We start from the raw sequence: 23,424 nt of genomic DNA on the forward strand, positions 1-23,424 counted from the left end.
TTTATTTTTCAACATTAAAGTAATTTTTATTTTAAAAAATAACTATTATATATATATATATATATTATTTTTTTTTATAATTATTTTTTCAAAATTATTGATTTTTCTGAAAAATTATTCTTTTAATATAATAGTGATTACGTAAAGTTATGAATATAAAGTTATAATTATAGTGATTACGTTCACGTATATTAAAATAATTACTCGTGGCAGACACGTTCAAAACAACTCTACCCTACATAGATACTTGGTTATAAAAAAGTATTTTTGGAGTGTAAGCTCAATCGACGTATCTGGTAAATTTTTATTGTTAAATTACAACAGATCGAATAAAAATATTTATTACTTATTTTGATTTATTAAAAATTCAGTAATAAAATATTATCTCGCAAAAAAAAATCTAATTTGTCTCGATATTTTTATGGCATAAATATCCATAAAAGTAATATTTAAAAAAATTTAAAAGCAAATTTATATTTGTTTAAAAAAATTTCGAAATAAATTAAAAATATTTTTGAACATTTACTATTTAAAATTGTTTAACTATGGGAATTTTGATTGAATTAATTTTGATATGTTGAATATTTATATTTTTGAATATATGCATTGTTTGTATGTTGAGAAATAATAAATATAGTTATTTGTATAATTAAATGGATTTGAGGGGACTCTTTTTAAGGTATATGTTTTGATTGTGTGTTGTGTATGAGTAACCTTGTTTTTCATATGTGGGAGAAAATTTACTTACCTAACTTTTTTCAATTCCAGTGTGTTCATTAGTCGTCCTTCCATTATGCAATAGCCTCAAATTATTTATAATATTATAGTTAAATATTAACATAATTAACTTAATTAATTGAGATATAGAAATAGTAAAATAATGTGTATTTAATTAAATTAAATATATTGAGATGTTTTCATGTTAATTTTTTTAATTTTGCATACTTGGTATACTCTTCAAAATGTTATAAACAGAGTAGATACTTATAAAAATAAAAGTAATTGGATAAGATATAATCATATAAGCTTAATGTAATAAACGTAAAAAAAAAATAAAAAATCCAACCAATGTACTATTTATTTTAAGTATGTGGGGGACTAATTATATTTTTTTTACAATGAACTAAGCAAGTAAGTAATGATGTGATCCCGTAAATACATAATAAATAGTTCTCAATGCATGAATTAAAAAAATATTATTTAAAAAAATTAAGTAATTAAATATAACTTGTTTATCATGCACTTATTCATGAATATATAAAGAAGAATAAATATTTGTCACATATCATAAAATAATTACTGATATAGGTTGTGTTTTTAACTTTCTTATTATTCAGTTAGTGAATGAGATGAAGATCCGAGAATCCATAGATCTCATTTTTTTTATAGGCATAATCGGTACACATATCTAAAAATATCACATAATAATTTAAAATATAATTAACCTTTTAAATGACTTACATCATCCATAATTACACAATGTTCAACTCTTAGTTAATTCGTGTAATTTTTAATAAATCAAACATATGTGTATACAATAAAACTTCATTATCCCTACCAAAAGCAATCCATCCCATGACACCTCCATAAGATTTGTACTATGATCAGAACAACATCCAACAATGCAACCATATGATATTTGATATATAAAAGTTTATTCCCTTGGGTTTGAATCCGTCTCTAACATTTTGTTGCACATAAGTTATAATTTTTATTTATTTATTTATTTTTATTTTTTACATAGTGAGTATAAATTATGTTACATTTAATTTAAATTCTCATTATAATACATTTGCTTATGCTTCTATTTGTGTTTTCATTGTACAATATACAACATAATTAACAAGATACAAAGTACATTTGCGTATCACCAAACCAATACACTATCATGGGTTTATGCTTTTCTTACCTGCAATTTTCAATAATAATTTGTGTTTTTGTATGCATATAAGTTATAATTTGATATTAACGAATATATAAATATGTATGTGTGTGTCAAATGTAATACCATAAATAAAAATATTCATATAGGTATGATATTTGCCCGACTAGATGCCTAAACCAAGTAACATAAATGTTAAAGGCATGTGTCAAAGTAACAACTAGAGTTATTAAATGTGTTCGCTCGACTTGACCCAAGATAATGATCACTTAGAAAAAATTGTATCGGTGTGATTCACTCTATTTTCTAAACAGGCTACAATTTTTTTGGTCTGATTCGATCCTATGTTAGCCATAAGACTATTTAAGCCCATTTTATATAAAAAAAATCCAAATTAAATAAAAAAATAGATGTATTTCAAAATATTGAAGTCATAGTAATGAAATTTTAATTTCAATTTTAGATATAATGGTTTTATATATAAATCAATATAAATTATGATAAATACATGCCTTTTTAAAAAAAAAATACTTTTTTTTAATGAAAGTATTATTTTATAAATTAGGTTGAGGCCACAGGCTAGAAGCCTTTTAACATGGTGATTTGACAGACAAAATATATAAAACAATTACCTAGGTTTGTTCCTATTGTGAGTTTTTTCAACTTGGTATATAGTTTTCACAAATCTTTGTATGATCTTAAACAATATCACAGGTCATGATTTGGTAGTTTCAATAGAGTGATTTGGTATGACTTAAATTGAACTTGATCATGATGTGTTTCATCATTATTCATTTAGAGGGTGTATCCATCTAATAATGTATGTTGACAACATTATTTTTACAAGTAGTGATCACAATTGCATGTTCAATGATTGATTACATATATGTAACATGTTTGATACATATGATTTACATGCTCAAACTCAAGAAAGAGTGTTAGATATATTTTGTAGTGTTAAATATACTATAAATATATTTTATATAAGAGCCTTGATCCATCTCATGAATGATTTGTATGATATATACTTCTTGTGCTAATATAAATAAGGATATATCGGAGCCTATATCATTTCTATTCACAACTAAAAAACTAAAATAACTTTTAAATTTTTAAAGTTATTATTAGTTTAAAATTAAATGAACTTTTTATGAATGTTGATTAGTGTAAAAAATATCAATTAACCATCAACAAAGCTTGCATATGCTTGTACAACCTATTACACCAACTAGTTAGTTTGTAATTTGTAATGAATGATGATCTATATTATGTATGCATATTTGATTTATGCTAATGAAAGAATTTAAATTAGTGTATTGAAAAAAAAAAGTAGACGATAATTAATTTTTAAAAATGATGTGAAAGCGTAAACGATATATAAAGTGAAATTGAAGGAGTAATTTTTATTTTATTTACAACTTTGGTTTTATGTAATTATAATTGTTTATAAAAATAGGCAAAAAAAGGTACTTTAATGATTTCAATAAACGGAGTTCATCACTTCTATTCACGTTGTTGTTTATATCCTCATCACTATTTTACATGTATTTAATTATTTATCACCTAAATTTTTAATTTTGTGCAAAAATATTTTTGAATTTTTCTTTTATTTTAAGATGAACTTAATGATTTTTTCTTAATTAATATGAACTAAGTTATTCATAATTAAATTCATAAACATTCACATACATGCAATATACAATAATATTTGTTTGATATCATTTTTGCGTTATATCTTTTAAATTTCTCGTAAAATGTTAAATCATCTGAGAAGAGTACAAAAGGAAAAAAAAGAAATATATATTTTATAGCTGCTGTAAAATAAATGTGATGAAAACTCATGTAAAAAGAAAAATCAACACATGCTATCAATTCTAGATGATCTCTTTTTTTTGTTGTTAAAATATATAAATTTTTTAATAATTTAATAATTTAATCAGTTTAATTTTCAATTTTTAATATACTATGTCAACAAAGATGTTGCATCCTGATTTTTTTTATTGTTTATATAATTTATTTTTATTTAACAGAATTGAGTATTTATTATCATTAATGAAAACATTTTTTTTTCATATCTAGAAACCACGTGGTAATCACAAATCTTGAAAATAATGATTTAGAATGACTAAAATCATAGTAATTGGTAAACAAATATTTTTGTGAAAATATTTTATAATTTTCATTGAAAATTTAAAAAAGTAATGTATTATTTGTAGTAGATTTTTTAATTATTTATTATATTAAATGATACAATATAAGTAATATTTTATGTCTTACAACTTTTCTTTCAATTAAGAAACGTTAGAAACATTTTGTGATGGTTTTTGCAAAATTATTATTTTCAGAAAAAGTTATTTAGAAAAAAAGCCAAACATAACAATTATATATTTTTAATTTTCAAAAAACAAATTCTTTTCTTATATTAAACGTTCTACGGTGTATTAAAAACGTTCTAAGATGTGTTATATAACCGACTAAATAATAAAAAAACGAAGATTTTGGTTTGCTACGAAACAGCACTAGACAAGTAATAGGAAAAAAAAAGAATTGTATTTTTCTTTAAAAAATGTTATGAAATTCGCATATTTTTTTTCTTAATTTTATATCTAATTAAATAATTTAATATATAATATTTTCAATTTTTTTAAAATTCGAAATTCTTTCTCAAAAAAATTCCCAGTCTCAACTACACTAAATACTTCGTGCTGCTGCAATATTTTGTTTACAATTTTCTTACATACTTCCCTTTGTCTTTTTTATTTTGTTTTTTTATAATTTCTTCAGCAATATATTTAATTATTTATAAGTATATTTATCATTAAAAATATCAAATAATGTGAAAAACTATAAATAAATAATAATAGATAATGATAGTGAAGGCTACCTAATTAATTTAGCCGACAAAGACTTCTAAACAAAGAATCTCATTCCTAACAGTGTCTTAAATCCAGTATTACAAAAACAAAACCCCAATGGCATACCAGTAATTACCGGCAATTCATAGAGGCAAAAGGGGATTTCATAGTGTAATAAAAATATACCTGTTATTCAGTATATTTGACAAATTTATTTTTACATAAGTTAAATAAGTTTATAATGGGATAAATTACCTTAATCTAACAGTAATAATCATATTAATAATTTATATTCACAACAATAATAATAATAAGGAAATAAACTTATAGCAGAAGAAAAAGATGGTGGAAGAAAGAGAGAGAAGAAAAGAAGAAGAAAAGAGAGGAAGAACACAGAGGGCTTAACCTCTTCTTCAAAAGTTTTGGTGTTGTTGAAGGGTTTAAGCTTTCAAATTCAATTCAATTCCATTCCATTCAATTCAATTTCATCAGTATATATTATGTATTATATATACTTATAATAATAAAACATCATCATAGTTTTTTCACTCGGTACATAGACCGTCTCAATTCCTACCTTCGTTTCATCGTTCTCAAATTCGAAGATCTTTCGAGTTTTATACTGGAGCAGTAGCGCAGCGAGCTAGATCCAGAACGGCCGCAAGATTATCGATCCGATCAATCTACAGCAAATGGTATCAATTTCTCGCTCTTCTGATTGTTTTTGGTCACCGTCGAGTCAATTCGAAGTCATGTGTTGTGTTCCATTATTGAAATATCTCTGTGTGGAGATAATTTACCTTTTTTTAGATTTTTTTTATTGTTTTGGGAGCTGATCTGTTATTACATGGAAGCAGAATTGAGATTTTTTTTTTTCTGTTTATGCGATTTTTTTTATATCTCTGTTTCTATAATGTACACCTGTTTTTTATTTTAATTTCCTAGCGACATTGTAGGGGTCCTATTATAGTGGATGGTGTTTTTTGCTATTAGACTAAGCTGTTAGAAAAAACAGGGGGTTCCAATTTTCGCCACATCGTTTCAGAAGATTACTACTATCAATTTACCTTTTTTTTTTTTGGATAATCTTTAAGGGTGCATGTGATTGAGCTAGATACAAATCTATAAGTCTGTTTTTTTGAAACGGGAGCCTTAGGCTCTGGACCGCTAATTTCCATTTCATAAATTTTTTGCGGCTGTGTTGTTGTATCACTGATTTTTTAGATGAATTTTCAAAGCAAAGAACATTTTATTTGGCATTTGAATTTGATTTCGAATTATAAAGGAACAATATGTGATCCCGGCCCCCGACCTCTAAAAGAAAAGCTCAATTAAAATGGTCAGACGACTTGTGTCACATTCTTGAAAATGCAAGTGATTAACTCCAACTAACTTAATGGGTGTGTGTGATTTTTTTATGGTTGAGGAGAACAGACGTAATCCTTCTTTCCTATGCTTGTGACTATATGGCACTTAATTGCTCAGTTATATCTTCATGGTCGGGTTTATCTAAGAGATCTATCTTTTTTAAAATAATAACTGATGATAGTAGTCTTTGCTTATTTCCATTGGTTATATGTTTAGGGTTTTTCTATGCTGTTGTCTTGTTCTATTTACTATAATGTAGAGTAAAAGTCTCTTCATTTATAAATACATCAAATTGGTCCTTAAAGGGGCATCAAATTGTTTTTGAAAGACACAACCAATGGCATTCAATACCAATTTGATGTTTTCGGTTGTCATCTATATCTTTGGAGACTCAAATAGAGTATTGGACAATTGCCCTCTCTCTCTCTCTATATATATATATATATATTTTTTTTATTTTTTTATTTTTTTTTATTTTCGATGTTGCCTCCATTATATTCTGTGAAGCTTAACTAGTCTATGAATTGTTAACTTGTGTGGATTCTATTTTACTTATTTCTTCTCTTACATTATAGTTACCAAAGTGGACTTAGGTACTAGATGTTCTCATATGTTGTCTTCTAATTCTTTTTGTCAACAGCTTTTCATTCCATACCTGTAAGCTAAGAAAAATTAAATTGGGGGACTTTGAGTTTATCCTTCATGGAATTGATTATTTTATGTGAAAAAGATTTGTAATTATTATTTTCAACAAATGCCATTTTTCAATAGGAAATGTATAACGTCCAAATGAGTGAAGATCTATGTTGCACTGACATGGATATGTCATCGGGTACAAACACAGGGGTATGGGATACAGGAAATTGAAAAATCTAGGAAATTGATACATTAATATGAATAAATTATAATCATATAAAGACAAATAGAATTTTATAAAAATCTAGGATACATATACATTAATGTAACATAAAAAGTATACAAAATAAAAAAATAGGATTTTATATAAGCAATGGTAAATTGAATAAATGATAAAAGAACACAAATAAGCATAACATATAGCATAAAAGGAGATTCAATTCTTGAACAAGAAGAGGAGGATGAAGCTGAATGGAGTTTCAATGCAATGGATTGAAGATTGGGAATTGCAGCACCATACATAACCCACCATTTCTTTGATTTTTAGTTCCATCTATCTATCTTGTAAGGAATCAAGTTGTCCAAACTCTTCTTAGGCACTTGACTTTAGTTGTCGCCATGAGTGCCTAATGCATATTCGGTATTGGTACGTACTCAATATATGTTGATTTTAGGAGTACTTGAACTTTGGAAGTTAAGGTAAAAGAACTAGAATTCCAATTGTCTTTTCGAGTTTTGACAGCAATGAACCATTTCCATAGCAATGCATACTCAGTATGAGTACGAAATATGTGTTGATTTTAGGAGTGCTTGAGCTATGGAAATTAAGATAGAAGAAAGAGAATTCAAACTGTCTTTTTAAATTTCCGTCAGAATGAACCATTTCCTGATTATGGGCTGGCTGTTGATGCTTCAAGCATGTGTAAATTGTGGGACTTGCTTTGCTATCTGAACAAATCTTGTTAGGTTATTTAAAGTAAAGTACTTTTCATCTGCCAAAAATAAGCATTTATAATTCATTGCTTTATAGTGTGCTTATGTGAGGAGGTAAACTTACTCTTAGCACTAAAATACCTTTTTCTGTACAACCAACTATAGGAGACATTTCAATTTCGTTTGTGGGACTCAGAACTTTATTTTACCATTTTCTTTTTGTTTATTATTTTCTCTTTTGTTGCTTGATTATGCATGCATTTTATTAGAGAGGGAATGAATTCTGTGGGCTCCACCACCAAGCCTGTTTATTTAAGTTGACACTCTTTGTTTTGTAGGCTGCCACCGCCAATCCTGTTGTAGGTTCCCATGTTTGGGTGGAGGATTCTGAAGTAGCCTGGATAGATGGTGAGGTCTTGGAGGTTAAAGGGGGAGAAATCAAAGTCCTTTGCACTTCAGGGAAGACGGTAAGAATGCTTTAATATTTATTAAATTCAATCCTATTCTTCACCATTTTCTTGTCCTGTAAATTTATTAGCATTGCTTTAAGTGCTTTAAACATAAATGACTAGTGGGAATATTTAAGAGAAGCAGAAAAAAGATAAGGTAGCTTAGTTCTTGCAGTATCCTGTAGGTCATTGGGTGTATACTAGGCATAAGTTTTTGAAGTCAGAAGTTAAAACTTGGAACATTCTGATGTTCTAACATTGTGAATCATGCCTCTGTCTTGAAATTGGCAGGTTGTTGTTAAACCTTCTAGTGTTTACCACAAAGATACTGAAGCCCCACCATGTGGAGTGGATGATATGACAAAACTTGCTTATCTACATGAACCTGGTGTCCTGGATAATCTGAGATCAAGATATGATATCAATGAAATTTATGTGTGTAATTCAGATTCCAACCCTCCAAATAGTCTCCCTTGTATCTTAATGTTTTTATATTTACTTGACATTAACGCATTTGAAATTTTGCTTCCAGACTTACACTGGGAATATATTGATTGCTGTGAATCCTTTCATAAGGCTTCCTCATTTATATGATAGCCATATGATGGCACAATATAAAGGAGCAGGTTTTGGTGAGCTAAGTCCACATCCTTTTGCGGTTGCAGATGCAGCTTATAGGTAATTTCACTCTTTTTGTGCCCACAGTTTATTAAATTGCAAGTCTGACCATATAAATTATTATGGATTTAGACTTATGATTAATGAGGGGATCAGCCAGTCAATATTGGTTAGTGGTGAAAGTGGGGCTGGGAAAACAGAAAGCACTAAGTTACTCATGCGCTATCTTGCTTACATGGGAGGGAGAACCAATAGTGCTGCCGAAGGTAGAACAGTTGAGCAGAAAGTTCTGGAGGTAAGGGATCAATCCCTTTGTAGATTTGTTTTCTGGCTATTTGGTTGGGTACCGTAAGTTTTTTATGTGGTTTCTTACCTTTGACAGTGTTTAAATTTGCTAAAACCTTATCTTTATATTCACTTAGCTGGCCTATTTACCCCCTTTTCTCTTGACAGTCCAATCCTGTTCTAGAAGCCTTTGGCAATGCAAAGACTGTTAGAAACAATAATTCAAGGTAGAATTACAGTAAATTTTCTTCCCTCCATTAGTTGTGTTGCAAAATTTTGCTCATGTCTTATTTGTGCTATTTTTTTACTTGTGACTTCTACAGTCGTTTTGGTAAGTTTGTGGAGATTCAATTTGATCAGAGGGGAAGAATTTCTGGGGCCGCAATCAGAACTTATCTGCTGGAAAGATCACGTGTTTGCCAGCTGTCAGATCCAGAGAGGAACTACCACTGTTTCTATATGCTCTGTGCTGCACCTCCGGAGGTAATTAGATGCCTGTTGTGTAGAGTCAAGATTAGATTGACTGAAAGATTTGAAAAATCAATTTATACTACATTTATAATATATAGACCTTATGCCTACAATAAATTTGTTTTCAGGATTTAATTATAAATGAGCAACCTTCCTTTTTGTCTTCTGTTGTATATTTTTTAAGCTCTTTTGTATGATGTGTCCTTTTTGGTTTAGTTATGAAATGATGTTGGTGTTGCCTGTTAATATTAAGTCTGTGCTTGGCTTCTTTGGGTTATATTTTCTTGACCTTCTTTATTTACTTCTGCAGGATATTGAGAAGTTCAAATTAGGAAATCCTAGAGAATTTCATTATCTGAATCAAACAAATTGCATAAAGTTGGAAGGGCTTGATGAGTTAAAAGAATATCGGGATACGAGAAGAGCAATGGACGTTGTTGGAATAAGTTCTGAGGAGCAGGTATTTCATTGGGAGTTTCTGCAAGTTTGTGAATAGATTCTTAAAATATAACGTGTTTCATTGCTTGATTTTTTTGTTTTCCTCTCCATTGCTGTGCAGGATGCAATATTTCAAGTGGTTGCTGCAATTTTGCATCTTGGCAACATTGAATTTACAAAAGGGAAAGAAATGGACTCAAGTGTGCCCAAAGATGAAAAATCTTGGTTCCATCTACATACTGCTGCTGAACTCTTCATGTGAGCCATCTTTGCAAGCTTGCATTTGTTAAAATATAATCTCTTAGTAGACTTTCATTTTGTATCCTTTCCATGTGACATCCTTGGCTTATAACTTTTTTCAGGTGTGATGCAAAGGCACTTGAAGATTCTCTTTGCAAGCGTGTAATTGTTACTCGTGATGAAACTATTACAAAATGGCTAGATCCAGAATCTGCTGCACTCAGCCGAGACGCTTTGGCTAAGATTGTGTACACGAGGCTGTTTGATTGGTAGGTCTGAGTGGATTGCTTGAAGATGATGTTTGAGCCCTAAGATAGGTCTGAGTGGTTAGTCAATTTGCTTGTACTTCCCACTTCAGTAAATTTCTGTCATCTTTTGCAGGCTGGTGGATAAAATTAATAGTTCAATTGGACAAGACCCTGATTCGACATCCTTAATTGGCGTGCTGGATATTTATGGTTTTGAGAGTTTCAAGACTAACAGGTGCATTACTGGTACTCCTTTTGCTCTGTAATTAACTTGGGTTGATCTTGAGTAAACATCAAAGAAAGGGTATACTAATCCATTTTATGCCATTATTTACCGTTGTGAATGGATAGGGCATTCTTTTATCATATTGCTTCACTCCATTTCAAAGCACTATATTATGAATTAGTCCAGTTTGTCACCTTAAGATATCCTAAGAATATTGCTAATTAAACTCAATTCTGATGAAATTTTGTTACCTGGTCAATAGTGGTGGTAGCTTACAGATATTTCAATAATTCCTGGTTGTTCTTTGTACATTGCAGTTTTGAGCAATTTTGCATCAATTTGACCAATGAAAAACTTCAGCAACATTTTAATCAGGTTTGTTTTGTAAATAAAGATTATGTTCTTGATGATTGCTCTGCATCTCTCGCTTGTATATTTGATGAGGATACTTGTTATTTTTACTCATTTTATACATGCTCTTGCAATGATCAAAATACTTGATCTGCAGCATGTTTTCAAAATGGAGCAAGAAGAATACAAAAAAGAGGAGATTGATTGGAGTTACATTGAATTTGTTGATAATCAAGATATTCTAGATCTCATTGAAAAGGTTTTTCCTTCTCACTCCACTATCATTCTGTTGATTGGCTTTATGTATTATACAAATCTTTTATGTAAGTTGTTCCTTTCTTTTAAAAATGTTACTGATCTCATATCGACTAGAGATATAACCAAATTAGGATATATAAGTGTGTGCAAAATCATTTTACAAGTCGATAAACCCTAAATCCTAAACCTTAAAATCTATGTTTTAAGATGGAATTAAAACTTATCCTATCAAGGTTTGTTGGACTTATTGTACTAGCTGCTATCGGACCACACACAAATATTTAGTCTTACGCTTTAGATGTTCAGTTCTCATTGTGAGGGGGTTGTGTTAGAGATCCCATATCGAGTAAAAAGATGGCCAAATTATAATATATAAGTGGGTGTAAATCTCATCTTACAATTCTATTTTGTGAGGTTGAATTAGGCGTAAAGTTCCCCTTTTAAGAAAAAAATATGGATTAAATGTGAAGGGTGAAGGTTATATTTGGTAGGTTCTAAAGCCCACTGTAATATGTGTGGCTGTACGTGAAAGTGACTAGCTTGCATGCTGGTTTATGCTAGAGAGATGTTGTAGCATGAAATACATTTTCCTTGATTGCTTGATGGTAACTATATTCTGGAGCTTCATTTTCACTATAAGCTATGTCTTGGCATGCACTAGTGTGCCAATATTTCTTTTCAATTATTAAAAATAGAGGGCTAATTAGATTTTTTTTAAGAAAATGGGGAAACATGAATATTAAAATTCCACATGCACATTGACAATAACAACTTAATTTTTGATGAAGTTATAAAATTTTAATTGCTACTCACTATAATTATAGTTTCCTTTCAGAATTCAACTGTTATTTTTAAGGCAGACATTTTGCCAGAAGATAGGGGATAAAAAGTATCTTGAGATTCATTTTACTGGAAAACTAAATGTAGATACTTTCCAGAAAGTATGCTTAATGTCAACTGTTAGGATGGGTGGGGATCAAGGGATTTGGAATAACGACAAAGTTACAGTAATTCAGTGTTTCCTCCATACCTTTTATGGGTGTTGCAAAAATTAGTTTCACAAGGAAACTTAAGCTAGATTTTGAATTTCTCTTCTTCTCATATGTCTTCAAAATGGAGGGAATAATTTGAATAGCTGTTGATATGATTTATGTGATCAATTCATACTCAAGCTGCTGATATCTACCTGAAGTCAAATGGTCAACATAAAAGGATCAGATTCATTTCTCTTTGATGGTTAAAAGTAAAAATATTGAAGTTGTCAGTTTACATCTATTAAGGTGTAGGTTTTAATAACAAGTTTGATGTAAAAGGGGAAAGGAAAATATGAATACCTTGGAAGTTGAAAATATATTTTCTATTTTTGGTGTAGGCAAATCGATATTAGTACTTTGTCAATGTAATATTAATGATTTTGACATATTATTTACTGGCTGATAACAAAATTGTGTTTGTGCCATATTTTGTCATTATTTGTTTTGTATAATTTCAGAAACCTGGAGGCATTATTGCTCTTCTTGATGAGGCTTGGTAAGTATACTTTGTACTGTACCTTTGAATTGGTATTGTCGGTCTTAATATCTCAATACTGCTGGTTGAATTTATTCTGCCATAATTCATAACTTTTATATATGTATTCGTTTTGCAGTATGTTTCCAAGATCAACACATGAAACTTTTGCCCAAAAGCTGTATCAGACTTTCAAAAATCATAAAAGGTTCAGCAAGCCCAAATTGTCACGTAGTGACTTCACAATTTGCCATTATGCGGGTGATGTAAGTTGGAATATTGTACTTCTGCTTCTGCAAATGTAGTAACCAGAATGCTTGATGTGATCTGTGTCAATTTTAGGTCACTTATCAAACTGAACTGTTCCTGGACAAGAACAAAGATTATGTTGTTGCAGAACACCAGGCACTTCTTTATGCTTCCAAATGCCCCTTTGTGTCTGGGTTGTTCCCCCCTTCACCTGAGGAATCATCCAAACAATCAAAGTTTTCTTCAATAGGTTCCCGGTTTAAGGTTGTTTTTTTATTCCCCATCGTTTAAAGATGCATTGTTAATCTCTTCCTTAACCTCTGTAGTTTTGAAATCTTTCGTATTTCATGCAGCAACAATTGCAAGCACTACTTGAAACTCTCAGTGCCACTGAGCCGCACTACATTCGTTGTGTTAAACCAAATAATCTTCTTAAGCCAGCAATTTTTGAGCATAAAAATGTTTTGCAGCAATTGCGATGTGGGGTAAGACTTGCTTGCTTGTTTTTGGACTGTGTAGTTGGTATTGTTATTGAAGTTATAATATGTCCCTATGTGAGTATATATTGATTACATAGTAAATCCATCTGTAGGGAGTTATGGAGGCAATTAGGATAAGTTGTGCCGGTTATCCGACTAGGAAAACATTTGATGAATTTGCAGATCGATTTGGACTTCTTGCACCTGAAGCTATGGATGGGAGGTATCTATGTTTTTAATCTTCATTGTTAGTCCCATTAGTTTTGATATTTCGAAAACCTGATTTATTTCATGTTATACTTGTTAGTTCTGATGAGGTCACTGTTTGCAAGAGGATTCTGGAGAAGGTTGGACTTAAGGGCTATCAGGTAACTATTTACATGTATTCAGACCTTTAATTCATTTAGAGACTTAGTCTCCAATTGGAGTTTAGTATATATTTGTTTTTGAAGTGGAAAATAACAATTTTTACTTGGATAAAAAAATTGCTATGTACTGAGAAATCATCATTGACCTGAGTATCGGCGAAACTGTCTAATCTATATCCTCCCAATCTCTAATATTTTTTTACACTTATTGGAAACTAATGATCTATATCCTCCCAATTTTTGTCTATTTTGTTACTGCTTTGGAGTTTTTGCTGGGAACCAGCAATATCCTTTCCTTTTCTTCCTTTTTCACCCTTTCACTGCCATTCTGTGGACAATATCCTTGGAAATGTGGTTTTGGTTTGGGAATTATAACTATTTTATATCTTTGACAAGTGTGTAATGAACTCAAATTGCTATTTATGTTCATCTGTGCTCGCTACAAAGAATTTTTATTGTTCAACAAGGTAACCGCAGATTATCTTTATGAGATTATATTAAGCTCTTGTGGTTTATTTTGCTGTTTCTTGCTGCAGATTGGTAAAACAAAAGTGTTTCTTCGAGCTGGTCAAATGGCAGATCTAGATACTCGTAGAAGTGAGGTCTTAGGAAAGGCAGCAAGCATTATTCAGAGGAAAGTGCGCACCTTTTTGGCCTGCCGAAGTTTTGTCTTGATACGATTGTCTGCAATAAAGATTCAAGCTGCATGCAGAGGTATCTACCTGTTTCCTAGAAACATTAGCTCACCAGTTGAATTCTGAGAAAAACCTATATTTGGAAAGTTTCATGAGTTTCTCGATGCTAATTACAGGACAACTTGCTCGGCAAGTTTATGAAGGATTGCGGCGGGAGGCTTCCAGTCTGATGATTCAGACATTTTTCCGCATGCATGTTGCCAGGAAGGCATATAAAGAATCGTATAGCTCGGCTGTTTCTCTTCAGACTGGTATGCGAGGGATGGCTGCTCGTAGTGAGCTGCGCTTCAGGAAGCAAACTAGGGCTGCTATTGTCATTCAGGTAGAGAATTTTTAAAATACATCGGTGTAGTATGTTTTAAATTAATCTTAGCGATGTTATTGTCCAATTCCAAAGCCCATGTATCCTCTACAAAAATCATTGTTGATGAGCTTGGTTTTTTATTGTGTAATATATTTTTGTTTCTTGGTGATTTATGCTTGCAACTGTGATTATTTTGTGTATTGCAGAGCCACTGCAGGAAATACCTGGCACTCCATCATTTTACAAACCTAAAGAAGGCAGCAATTACAACACAATGTTCATGGAGAGGAAAAGTTGCTCGACAAGAATTACGGAAGCTCAAGATGGTAACACTTCCCCTCCTCCCCACTTATGAAAGAACACTTGAATCAATCAATTAAATGTTTTAATCTTAATGTGGTAAGTTGATAGATAAGATTAAATATCAGAAGTAAAAACTACCCATATGCATTGTACCACTGCATGAATATCTGCACTTTAAACTTAATTAGCTGCATTAAATCTTGGCTGCCATTGGCAACATTTTGTCTGGGAACAAGTACTATGATTATACTTTTCTAGCTTTGCTGTGATATTTCTTTATCTCCATTATTTAAAATAGATACCTCAGAAAAGTTTTCCTACAACAAACAATAATGTGGGGAACAAAATGCTGTCAAATTTGTCACCTAATAGAGACAACTCAAAGCTCTATATATCCAAAAACCTTACGGGAATTTGTATTTTATGCATTTTTCTGTTTTGGGTTTCTAAAATATAAAACCATGACTTTATTAAATCATTTCCATGGAGATCCAAGAATGGTTTGTATAGATGAGGAAAAGAGCTTAAATGATCTTAAATTAGATCTCCCTACTGATTCAGACTCATTTATATATAAAGGATCAATGACCTACAACATAGATACATCACAACAACTTCTGCTTAGAAGATAATATAAACCATTCTAACACTCCCCCTCAAGTTGGAGAATACGGATTGTATATTCAAAGTTTGGAACACATAAATTGAATCCGAGCTCCTCTAAAAGATTTCGTCAAAATGTTTGCAAGTTGATTATTAGAGCCAACAAACTCAGTGCAAATTTCCTTAAACAACAACTTTTCTTTAACAAGATGACAGTAAATATCTGTGTTTTATCCTCTCATGGAACATAGGGTTGGAAGCAATATGGAAAATTGCTTGATTATCATACATCCTCATTTGTTGAATTTCACAAAGTCTTAGTTCTTAGAGTTGTTTTATCCACACAAATTCACAAGTGAATGATGTCGTTTCCTTATATTCTACTTCAACACTTGATCGAGCAACTACATTTTTTTTCTTGCTTTTCCAAGAAATAATATTCCCTCCAATGAAAACACAATGTCCAATAGTGGAATGTTTGTCTATAGGAGACGTTGCCCAATCAGCATTACAATATCCAGATACTTGGGTACTTTCTTTGTCTTCATATTGTAGATCTTGTCTTGGAGCCTTTTTGAGGTATCTGAGAATGTGAAGGAAAACTTTGCACTGATCAATGCGAAGAACCTGCATAAACTGACTAACCACACCAACTATAAAAGATAGGTTAGACATAATAATAGTGAGACAAAAATTTACCCACAATTCTTCTTTATCTTTCTAGATTTGAGAATGACTCACTTTGTTATATAGTTTGGTCAGAATCAAGGGATATGCTAGTATTTTGATCAGGAAGGGAGTTCTTATATAGTTCTTATTGTCTTACATGTTACCATTTCTAGCTATGTTTTTTTTGTAATGTTATTCATCAATTGAATTTTGTTTTATTAATTTCAGGCTGCTAGAGAAACTGGAGCTCTCCAAGCTGCCAAAAATAAGCTTGAAAAGCAAGTTGAAGACCTCACATTGAGGTTGCAGCTAGAAAAACGCTTGAGGGTAAATGATTATTATTTTGTCAGTTCTAACTTGCAATATGACAAGCACTCCAATTAATTTAGGATAAATATTGCGGTACAATCTATTAATTTTATAACAATTCTTATTTTAGATATTTTAAATGGTGGTATGAATCTAATTTGTATAATTGATGGAAGGATATTTTTGTATACACACGCACATACTATTTAGTATCTTTCCTTTCTATGCTTGTTAAATCTCTATTAACAAATGTAGGTTGACATTGAAGAATCAAAAGCACAAGAAAATGAAAAATTACAATCTGCTTTGCAAGAGATGCAACTCCAGTTTAAAGAAACCAAGTTATTACTTCAAAAGGAGCGAGAGGCTGCAAAAAGAGAAGCTGAGAGAGCACCTGTCATACAGGAGGTTCCTGTTGTTGACCATGCTCTGTTGGAGAAGCTAACTAGTGAAAATGAGAAACTCAAGGTGAGCTGATTATGGGCATAAATATCTCCTCTTCACTGAAATAAATTCTTTGTATCTGGGTCTACTGTGAATTTTGGAAAGATAGGTGGCCATTTCTTTCTATTAATTTTGAGCTTCATGGAATTCGTTACAGTCCCTGGTGAGTTCATTGGAAGAGAAAATTGATGAAACTGAAAAAAGATATGAAGAGGCAAACAAGATTAGTGAAGAAAGGTTGAAGCAGACTTTGGATGCTGAATCAAAAATAATCCAGTTGAAGACAGCTATGCAAAGGTATTCTTTGGGATCAAAGCTTCTTTGGTATCTTTATTTGAACTATTACTATTTCTAGTCTTTGAATAGCAGTCATCCATAGCCTGTATTTGCAATTACAAGATTCTGCATTAGCATAACCATTTTTTTGTTTTGATTGATATTGATAGGCTCGAAGAGAAATTCTCAGATATGGAATCCGAAAACCAAGTTTTACGGCAACAGTCTCTGCTAAACTCTTCGACAAAAACAATGTTAGAACACCTTTCTACCAACATATCTGAGGTAAATTTTACTTTCTAATGTATGTATGTCTTCATGCTTTGTATATAAGTCTAAATTTTTTGGAATTTGTATTTTTTTCTGCAGAAATTGGAAAATGGTCACCATGTGGGTGAAGATCATAAAACTTCTGTGAGTACATTGCTTTCTACCCTTTATGTACATTTCCACTACTAGGCATCTGTTGTGTTTAGTGAAATTTAAAGAGTCGTGTATGCAGGAAGCACAGAGTGTCACACCTGTAAAGAAGTTTGGTACAGAATCTGATGGCAAATTGAGGAGATCCTTCATTGAACGTCAACATGTGTGTGCTTAAAATTTTGACGTTTAATTTATCTTTCTTCATGTGAGTAAGTTCAATTTTTTTACACCTTTTTCACTGTAGGAGAATGTTGATGCACTTGTGAACTGTGTTACGAAAAATATTGGTTTCCATCACGGAAAGCCTGTTGCTGCATTTACCATTTATAAATGTCTCCTCCACTGGAAATCATTTGAGGCTGAAAGAACAAGTGTATTTGATCGCCTTATCCAGATGATTGGTTCTGCAATTGAGGTGACATTTTTCTCTTCAAAATAATTGGATTGAACTTTCACCTAATAGCTTAAGCTTTTGATATAGAACGTCTACCTATCCTTGCCATGTTCAATGCCATAATTACACTGGCCGTTCTAATTTTAGTCTAATGTATTGTAATGTTCACTATCTGTCTATAGCAGTGCATTTTAGTGGAAGTGAATTACACTGTTCATTACACTAGTTATTCTAGCTTTTGATATAATAGCTTAAGTTTTGATACTATTTTAGACTATTAGAGCCTCTACCTATCCTTGCCATGTTGCATGCCATAATTACGCTGGTTATTCTAATTTTCTACATTCTAAATTATTGAATAGTTAATCTAATGTTCACTATCTGTTTATAGCAGTGTATCATAGTTGGGAGTGAGTTACACTGTTCATTACACTAGTTTTTAGACTTGAGTAAAGTTTAGCTCAAATTCAAGACGAATCCAAAGCCTATCATAAATTTGATGTTGGGCCACCCTCAGCTGTCCCAAAATCTACAAGGATGTGCAGCTTTCCCTGTGCAATCTACTTGGCTTCCCAACTTTTCTAGTGCAATAAATAATAATAATAAATTCCTGCAATCATCAATTATAGGTATAGCACAAGTATAACTAAAGGCTTGGGTAATCCTCACCTCTTGAGATAACTTTTGGGGTTAAGCTAGACTTAGCTTGAATTCAAAAGCGTGAATATGTTTTCCATTTGAGATACGTTAGCAGTAATATGAATGCATTTTCAGTTTTTTTTTCTTTTGCCCTGGGCTAGTTCATGGTTTAATTGTTATAGTTATCCCTCCAGCCATTTTTCTTTGAGAGCTTATGAGCCAATTTGCATAAACATTTGTTGAACAATCAATTTTTTAACTTTCAGTGGTCTTAAATGATGTGATTCTAACTTTCATGTTTTATATATATATATATATATATATATCTTATTTTTTATGGTATTTCAAAGAAAAGTATGGGAGCATTTGTAACTTTTTTGTATTTCTTCTTCTTTACTCCTTGCAGAATCAAGATGACAATGATCTTATGGCCTATTGGCTGTCAAATATGTCTGCACTATTGTTTTTGCTCCAGCAAAGTCTGAAATCTGGTGGTTCAGCTGATGCAACTCCTGTAAAAAAACCACCAAATCCAACGTCCCTCTTTGGGAGAATGACTATGGTATTGAATATTCCATGCATATCTTTTATTCTGATCCCTTTTCCACAAAAAGTCACCGTAATTTGTTTGATTGCCTAATTGCAGGGTTTTCGGTCATCTCCTTCTTCTGCCAGCATTTCTTCCCCTCCATCAGAGGTTGTTCGCAAGGTAGAAGCTAAATATCCTGCTTTGCTTTTCAAGCAACAGCTCACAGCCTATGTGGAGAAAATATATGGTATCCTTAGGGATAACTTGAAGAAAGAATTGGCATCATTGATATCTTTATGTATCCAGGTTTGTTGTAATGCGGTTGGCTATTGTTGAATTGTTTTATCATTACTGAATGGATGAAGTTGGATACAATGTCTTAAATCCTGAATAGGTTCCCATAGCTAGTCCCTGATCTAGATAGTATGTACTATCTCCCTTCTGGAGATATTCTCTAGAAATTTCTAAAGGAATTCTGAGGTTCTATTCTCATTTTAGTCACTCGTGTTTTTGGTTCTGATCCTCATGCTAATCTTATTGCTTATATACAGGCCCCAAGAACATCTAAGGGAGTGTTACGATCTGGCCGATCCTTTGGTAAAGATTCTCCAATGGGTCACTGGCAGAGTATTATAGAATCGCTGAATACTCTCCTCTGTACCATGAAAGAAAACTTTGTAAGAAACAAAATTTCATATTAACTTGTTAGTGTTAGACAATTACTTCCCTGTTGGCCAAATTCATACTATTTTTTAAAATTTGGTAAGGCATGATGTAGGGTGCTTCAAGAAACCCTAAATAATCAATAGATCTAATGATCTAATGAAACATCGTATGATATGATGTTTTGGATTTCAGGTACCCCCAGTCCTTATCCAAAAGATCTTCACTCAAACATTCTCATATATTAATGTTCAACTCTTCAATAGGTAAGTGGTTTTTTGTACATGCTACAATAACATAATCGAATTTTTTTACATCATTGTATTTTTGAGAGGAACAAGAATAAGAGCTCATGTGATGTGAATGTATCCGTGTGTCTTGACTAAACACCACAGGCTCTTGTTTATAGTTAGAGCCACAAATACAATGGATAATAGTTACATAATTATGCAGCTCATAAAATGCCTAATTACAATATTTCCCTACACAATATGTTCATAATTGCATGATTCCTAACAATCTTAAAGGCTAACATTATTTTTTGAATAAATTATTTCTAGTCTTCTTCTGCGTCGTGATTGTTGCACGTTTACCAATGGGGAATATGTGAAAGCTGGTTTAGCAGAATTGGAGTTGTGGTGCTGTCAAGCAAAAGATGAGGTAATTTGTTATGTTGATGGTATTAGGGTGTTAGATTTTCAGTTAGTACATTTATTGCTTTGGCTGTAACAAAATACAGTGATGACTTATGCTTGATCTTTGGCTTTTTGAACGTGTGTACTGATCTCCAAAGTCTAACCTAATTCCTTGGGTTTGCAGTATGCAGGTTCATCTTGGGATGAGCTTAAGCACATTAGACAAGCTGTTGGGTTCTTGGTAAGCGTCTTATTTGATAATATAGCACTATTTATCCTTGCTTTTTTCTTAAGTTTTGTAATCCATGTTGGCTTTCTATGAACTATGTTAGTTATGGTAGCTACCTTTTGTGAATGTTGGAAGTACACCTTAATTGTGGCCATTTGCTGCCTTAATTGCAATCTTGTGAGGGTGTGGTTAGTTTCAAGTATATAACTAACTTGAGCAATCATCGGCTAATAATTGCACATCAATTAGATTTTAAGGCTTGCTTTTGTGAGGTTGCATGTACTCTACCTGATTTTAAGACTGAAAATTTTAATTTAGAATAATTATAATGGTGAATAAGTGAATAAAAATAATCTATTTTTCCTAATATTGGTTTAATTATTGTCTTCTTTTATATACAGGTTATTCATCAGAAGTATAGGATTTCTTATGATGAAATCATTAATGATTTATGCCCAGTAAGTATCTATCTATCTATCTATCCCGATCTTTCTGTGTGTATATGGGGTACGCAACTTATTGCCATTAATTTGTTAATATTTAAAATGTCATATCTTTGATAAGATAATTAATTGTTGTAGAGCAGATTTTTTATGATGAGTTCTTGAAATGATCACGTGTTCAGATTTGGTTTCTTTGTATTTGCGTCATGAAAATGTTTCTGCAAGTAGCAGTTGAGGAAATTGCCTCGTTTTATCACCTTAACTTAAACTTGGAAAGTGTTCGAGGCTACTTCTACGACTGGAATTCATATTAATTTAAGTTTGTATTCCATACTAAGGATGGATTGAAAAGAGATTAAGGAAATTTAGGGCCTGTTTGGTTTGAGAAAAGTAATTGTTTTCATTTCTCGATTTCAATCTCAATTAAGTGTTACCTTATTTTGTTTTGAAACATATCTATGAAATAATGAAAATAGTTAAAAATGCAAGCAAAACATTTTTTCAGATCCAATAGGCCCTTCTCTATGAATGATCACATCTGCATAATCTCTTACGTTTGCAGTCACTCTCTACCTAAGAATATTTTTCAGAATCTATTAGTCTCTCTCATACTTTTTCTCTTGTGTCCGCAACCCACTCCTGCATCAGATCATGAGTGTCCAGCAGCTTTACAGAATATGTACACTTTATTGGGATGCTAACTACAATACTCGAAGTGTATCTCCAGATGTAAGCCTTTTCCCCTTTCCCTTCCCTATTTTCTCTGATAGCGGGGAAAATGCTTGATAACATGCTCAAATCTTCCTTCAGGTTCTTTCAAGCATGAGAGTGCTTATGGCTGAGGACTCTAATAATGCTCAGAGTGATTCTTTCTTGTTGGATGACAGTTCCAGGTGAGTTTGCTTGTATAAGGAAAGCTTTCAAATGGTGCTTCGATAGCCTATTATCTGCCATCATAAGCGATAGAAGAAAGTTAATACATAATTTCTTTATTTAACATCGGGTGGAGGCAGTTTAATTTGTGATCTATCAATTCTTGGTCAACTTTCAGTACAATTCTACGTTGAAGATTTTTATTTCATATTTTGATCAATGACAACATGTTTACGGATCTTTACTTCGTTTTTACAGCATCCCCTTCTCAGTAGAGGACTTCTCTACATCACTGCAAGAGAAGGATTTCTCAGACATGAAAGCAGCTGATGAGCTGCTTGAGAATCCCGCCTTCCAATTTTTAAATGAGTAGGCAAGGGAAGCTTAGTAGGTGTTTATCAGCTGTTGGTCTAAGGTTGTAAATCCATTTTTTATTTTTATTCTTTTTCTTTCTATATTTTTTATTTGTTTTTAGTTTACCATCCTACAGCTTGTTTGTCATATCCCTGCATCGCCATGGCCATGATGTAAAATTATTTTTTCATTCTTTTGTTGGCATTCAATTGTAAAGTCGTCACATTAAAAAGGGGGTAGGGATATTTTTTAGAATTAGCCAGCTTGCCTTGTATGTCCATTTTTGTTGTCCTGGTCAGAAAAATCTTAGAAAGTGAAGCTGAGCTGCTATGATTTTGTTTTGGAGTTGAAGCTCACTTTCCACTCATTTTTTTAGAATGTAAATAGTGGAAAATTAACATTGATACATAATCAATAGATTTTTCACATTCTCGAGTCTGAACTCCAGTATTTCTTTTCGCCACTTGTATATGCAACATGAGTCATGACCAAACAATGTTCTTATCACCATAAAATTGTAGAGCTGCAAAAGGTTGCTAAGTTTCAGTAGTGGGTAATACAAGCTAAAGAGGTATTTGAAGAGTATTGTAATTTGACCCATACGAATCATTGTTGCATTTTGAATTACCCGGCTCAGATGGTGAAGGGGTTTGTTCCTCTTCATTTTGTTGTCTTGAGTTTGAATATGCTTAAAAGTCTAATGAAGTTTATGGTGAGTTTGGAGACTACTGTGCCTGTATCTTAAACCTCTAAACTCTACTCAAAACATTTATTAA

General features: G+C 31.7%; 1 protein-coding gene across 1 annotated transcript; it reads left to right on the top strand.

Moving 5' to 3' along the window:
- The first annotated feature begins 5,046 nt into the window (after positions 1–5,046).
- On the top strand, positions 5,047–23,090 carry LOC137828969 (myosin-6). Its single transcript, XM_068635755.2, has 39 exons — positions 5,047–5,432; positions 8,013–8,141; positions 8,415–8,558; positions 8,656–8,801; positions 8,874–9,036; positions 9,195–9,253; positions 9,350–9,509; positions 9,808–9,957; positions 10,057–10,193; positions 10,298–10,444; positions 10,557–10,658; positions 10,967–11,024; positions 11,158–11,259; positions 12,751–12,788; positions 12,907–13,033; positions 13,110–13,280; positions 13,370–13,501; positions 13,609–13,718; positions 13,803–13,863; positions 14,400–14,577; positions 14,675–14,880; positions 15,069–15,188; positions 16,666–16,764; positions 17,002–17,214; positions 17,348–17,487; positions 17,637–17,751; positions 17,836–17,880; positions 17,969–18,052; positions 18,134–18,304; positions 19,329–19,484; positions 19,569–19,757; positions 20,003–20,128; positions 20,310–20,380; positions 20,675–20,774; positions 20,934–20,990; positions 21,380–21,436; positions 22,070–22,150; positions 22,232–22,314; positions 22,553–23,090. The coding sequence occupies exons 1-39, from the start codon at positions 5,430–5,432 to the stop codon at positions 22,665–22,667; spliced, it is 4,545 nt and encodes a 1,514-aa protein (XP_068491856.2). The 5' UTR covers positions 5,047–5,429; the 3' UTR covers positions 22,668–23,090.
- The last annotated feature ends 334 nt before the right edge of the window (positions 23,091–23,424 follow it).

This window comes from Phaseolus vulgaris, chromosome 7 (assembly GCF_051622355.1).
Source record: "Phaseolus vulgaris cultivar YP4 chromosome 7, ASM5162235v1, whole genome shotgun sequence".
Taxonomy (NCBI): Eukaryota; Viridiplantae; Streptophyta; class Magnoliopsida; order Fabales; family Fabaceae; genus Phaseolus; species Phaseolus vulgaris.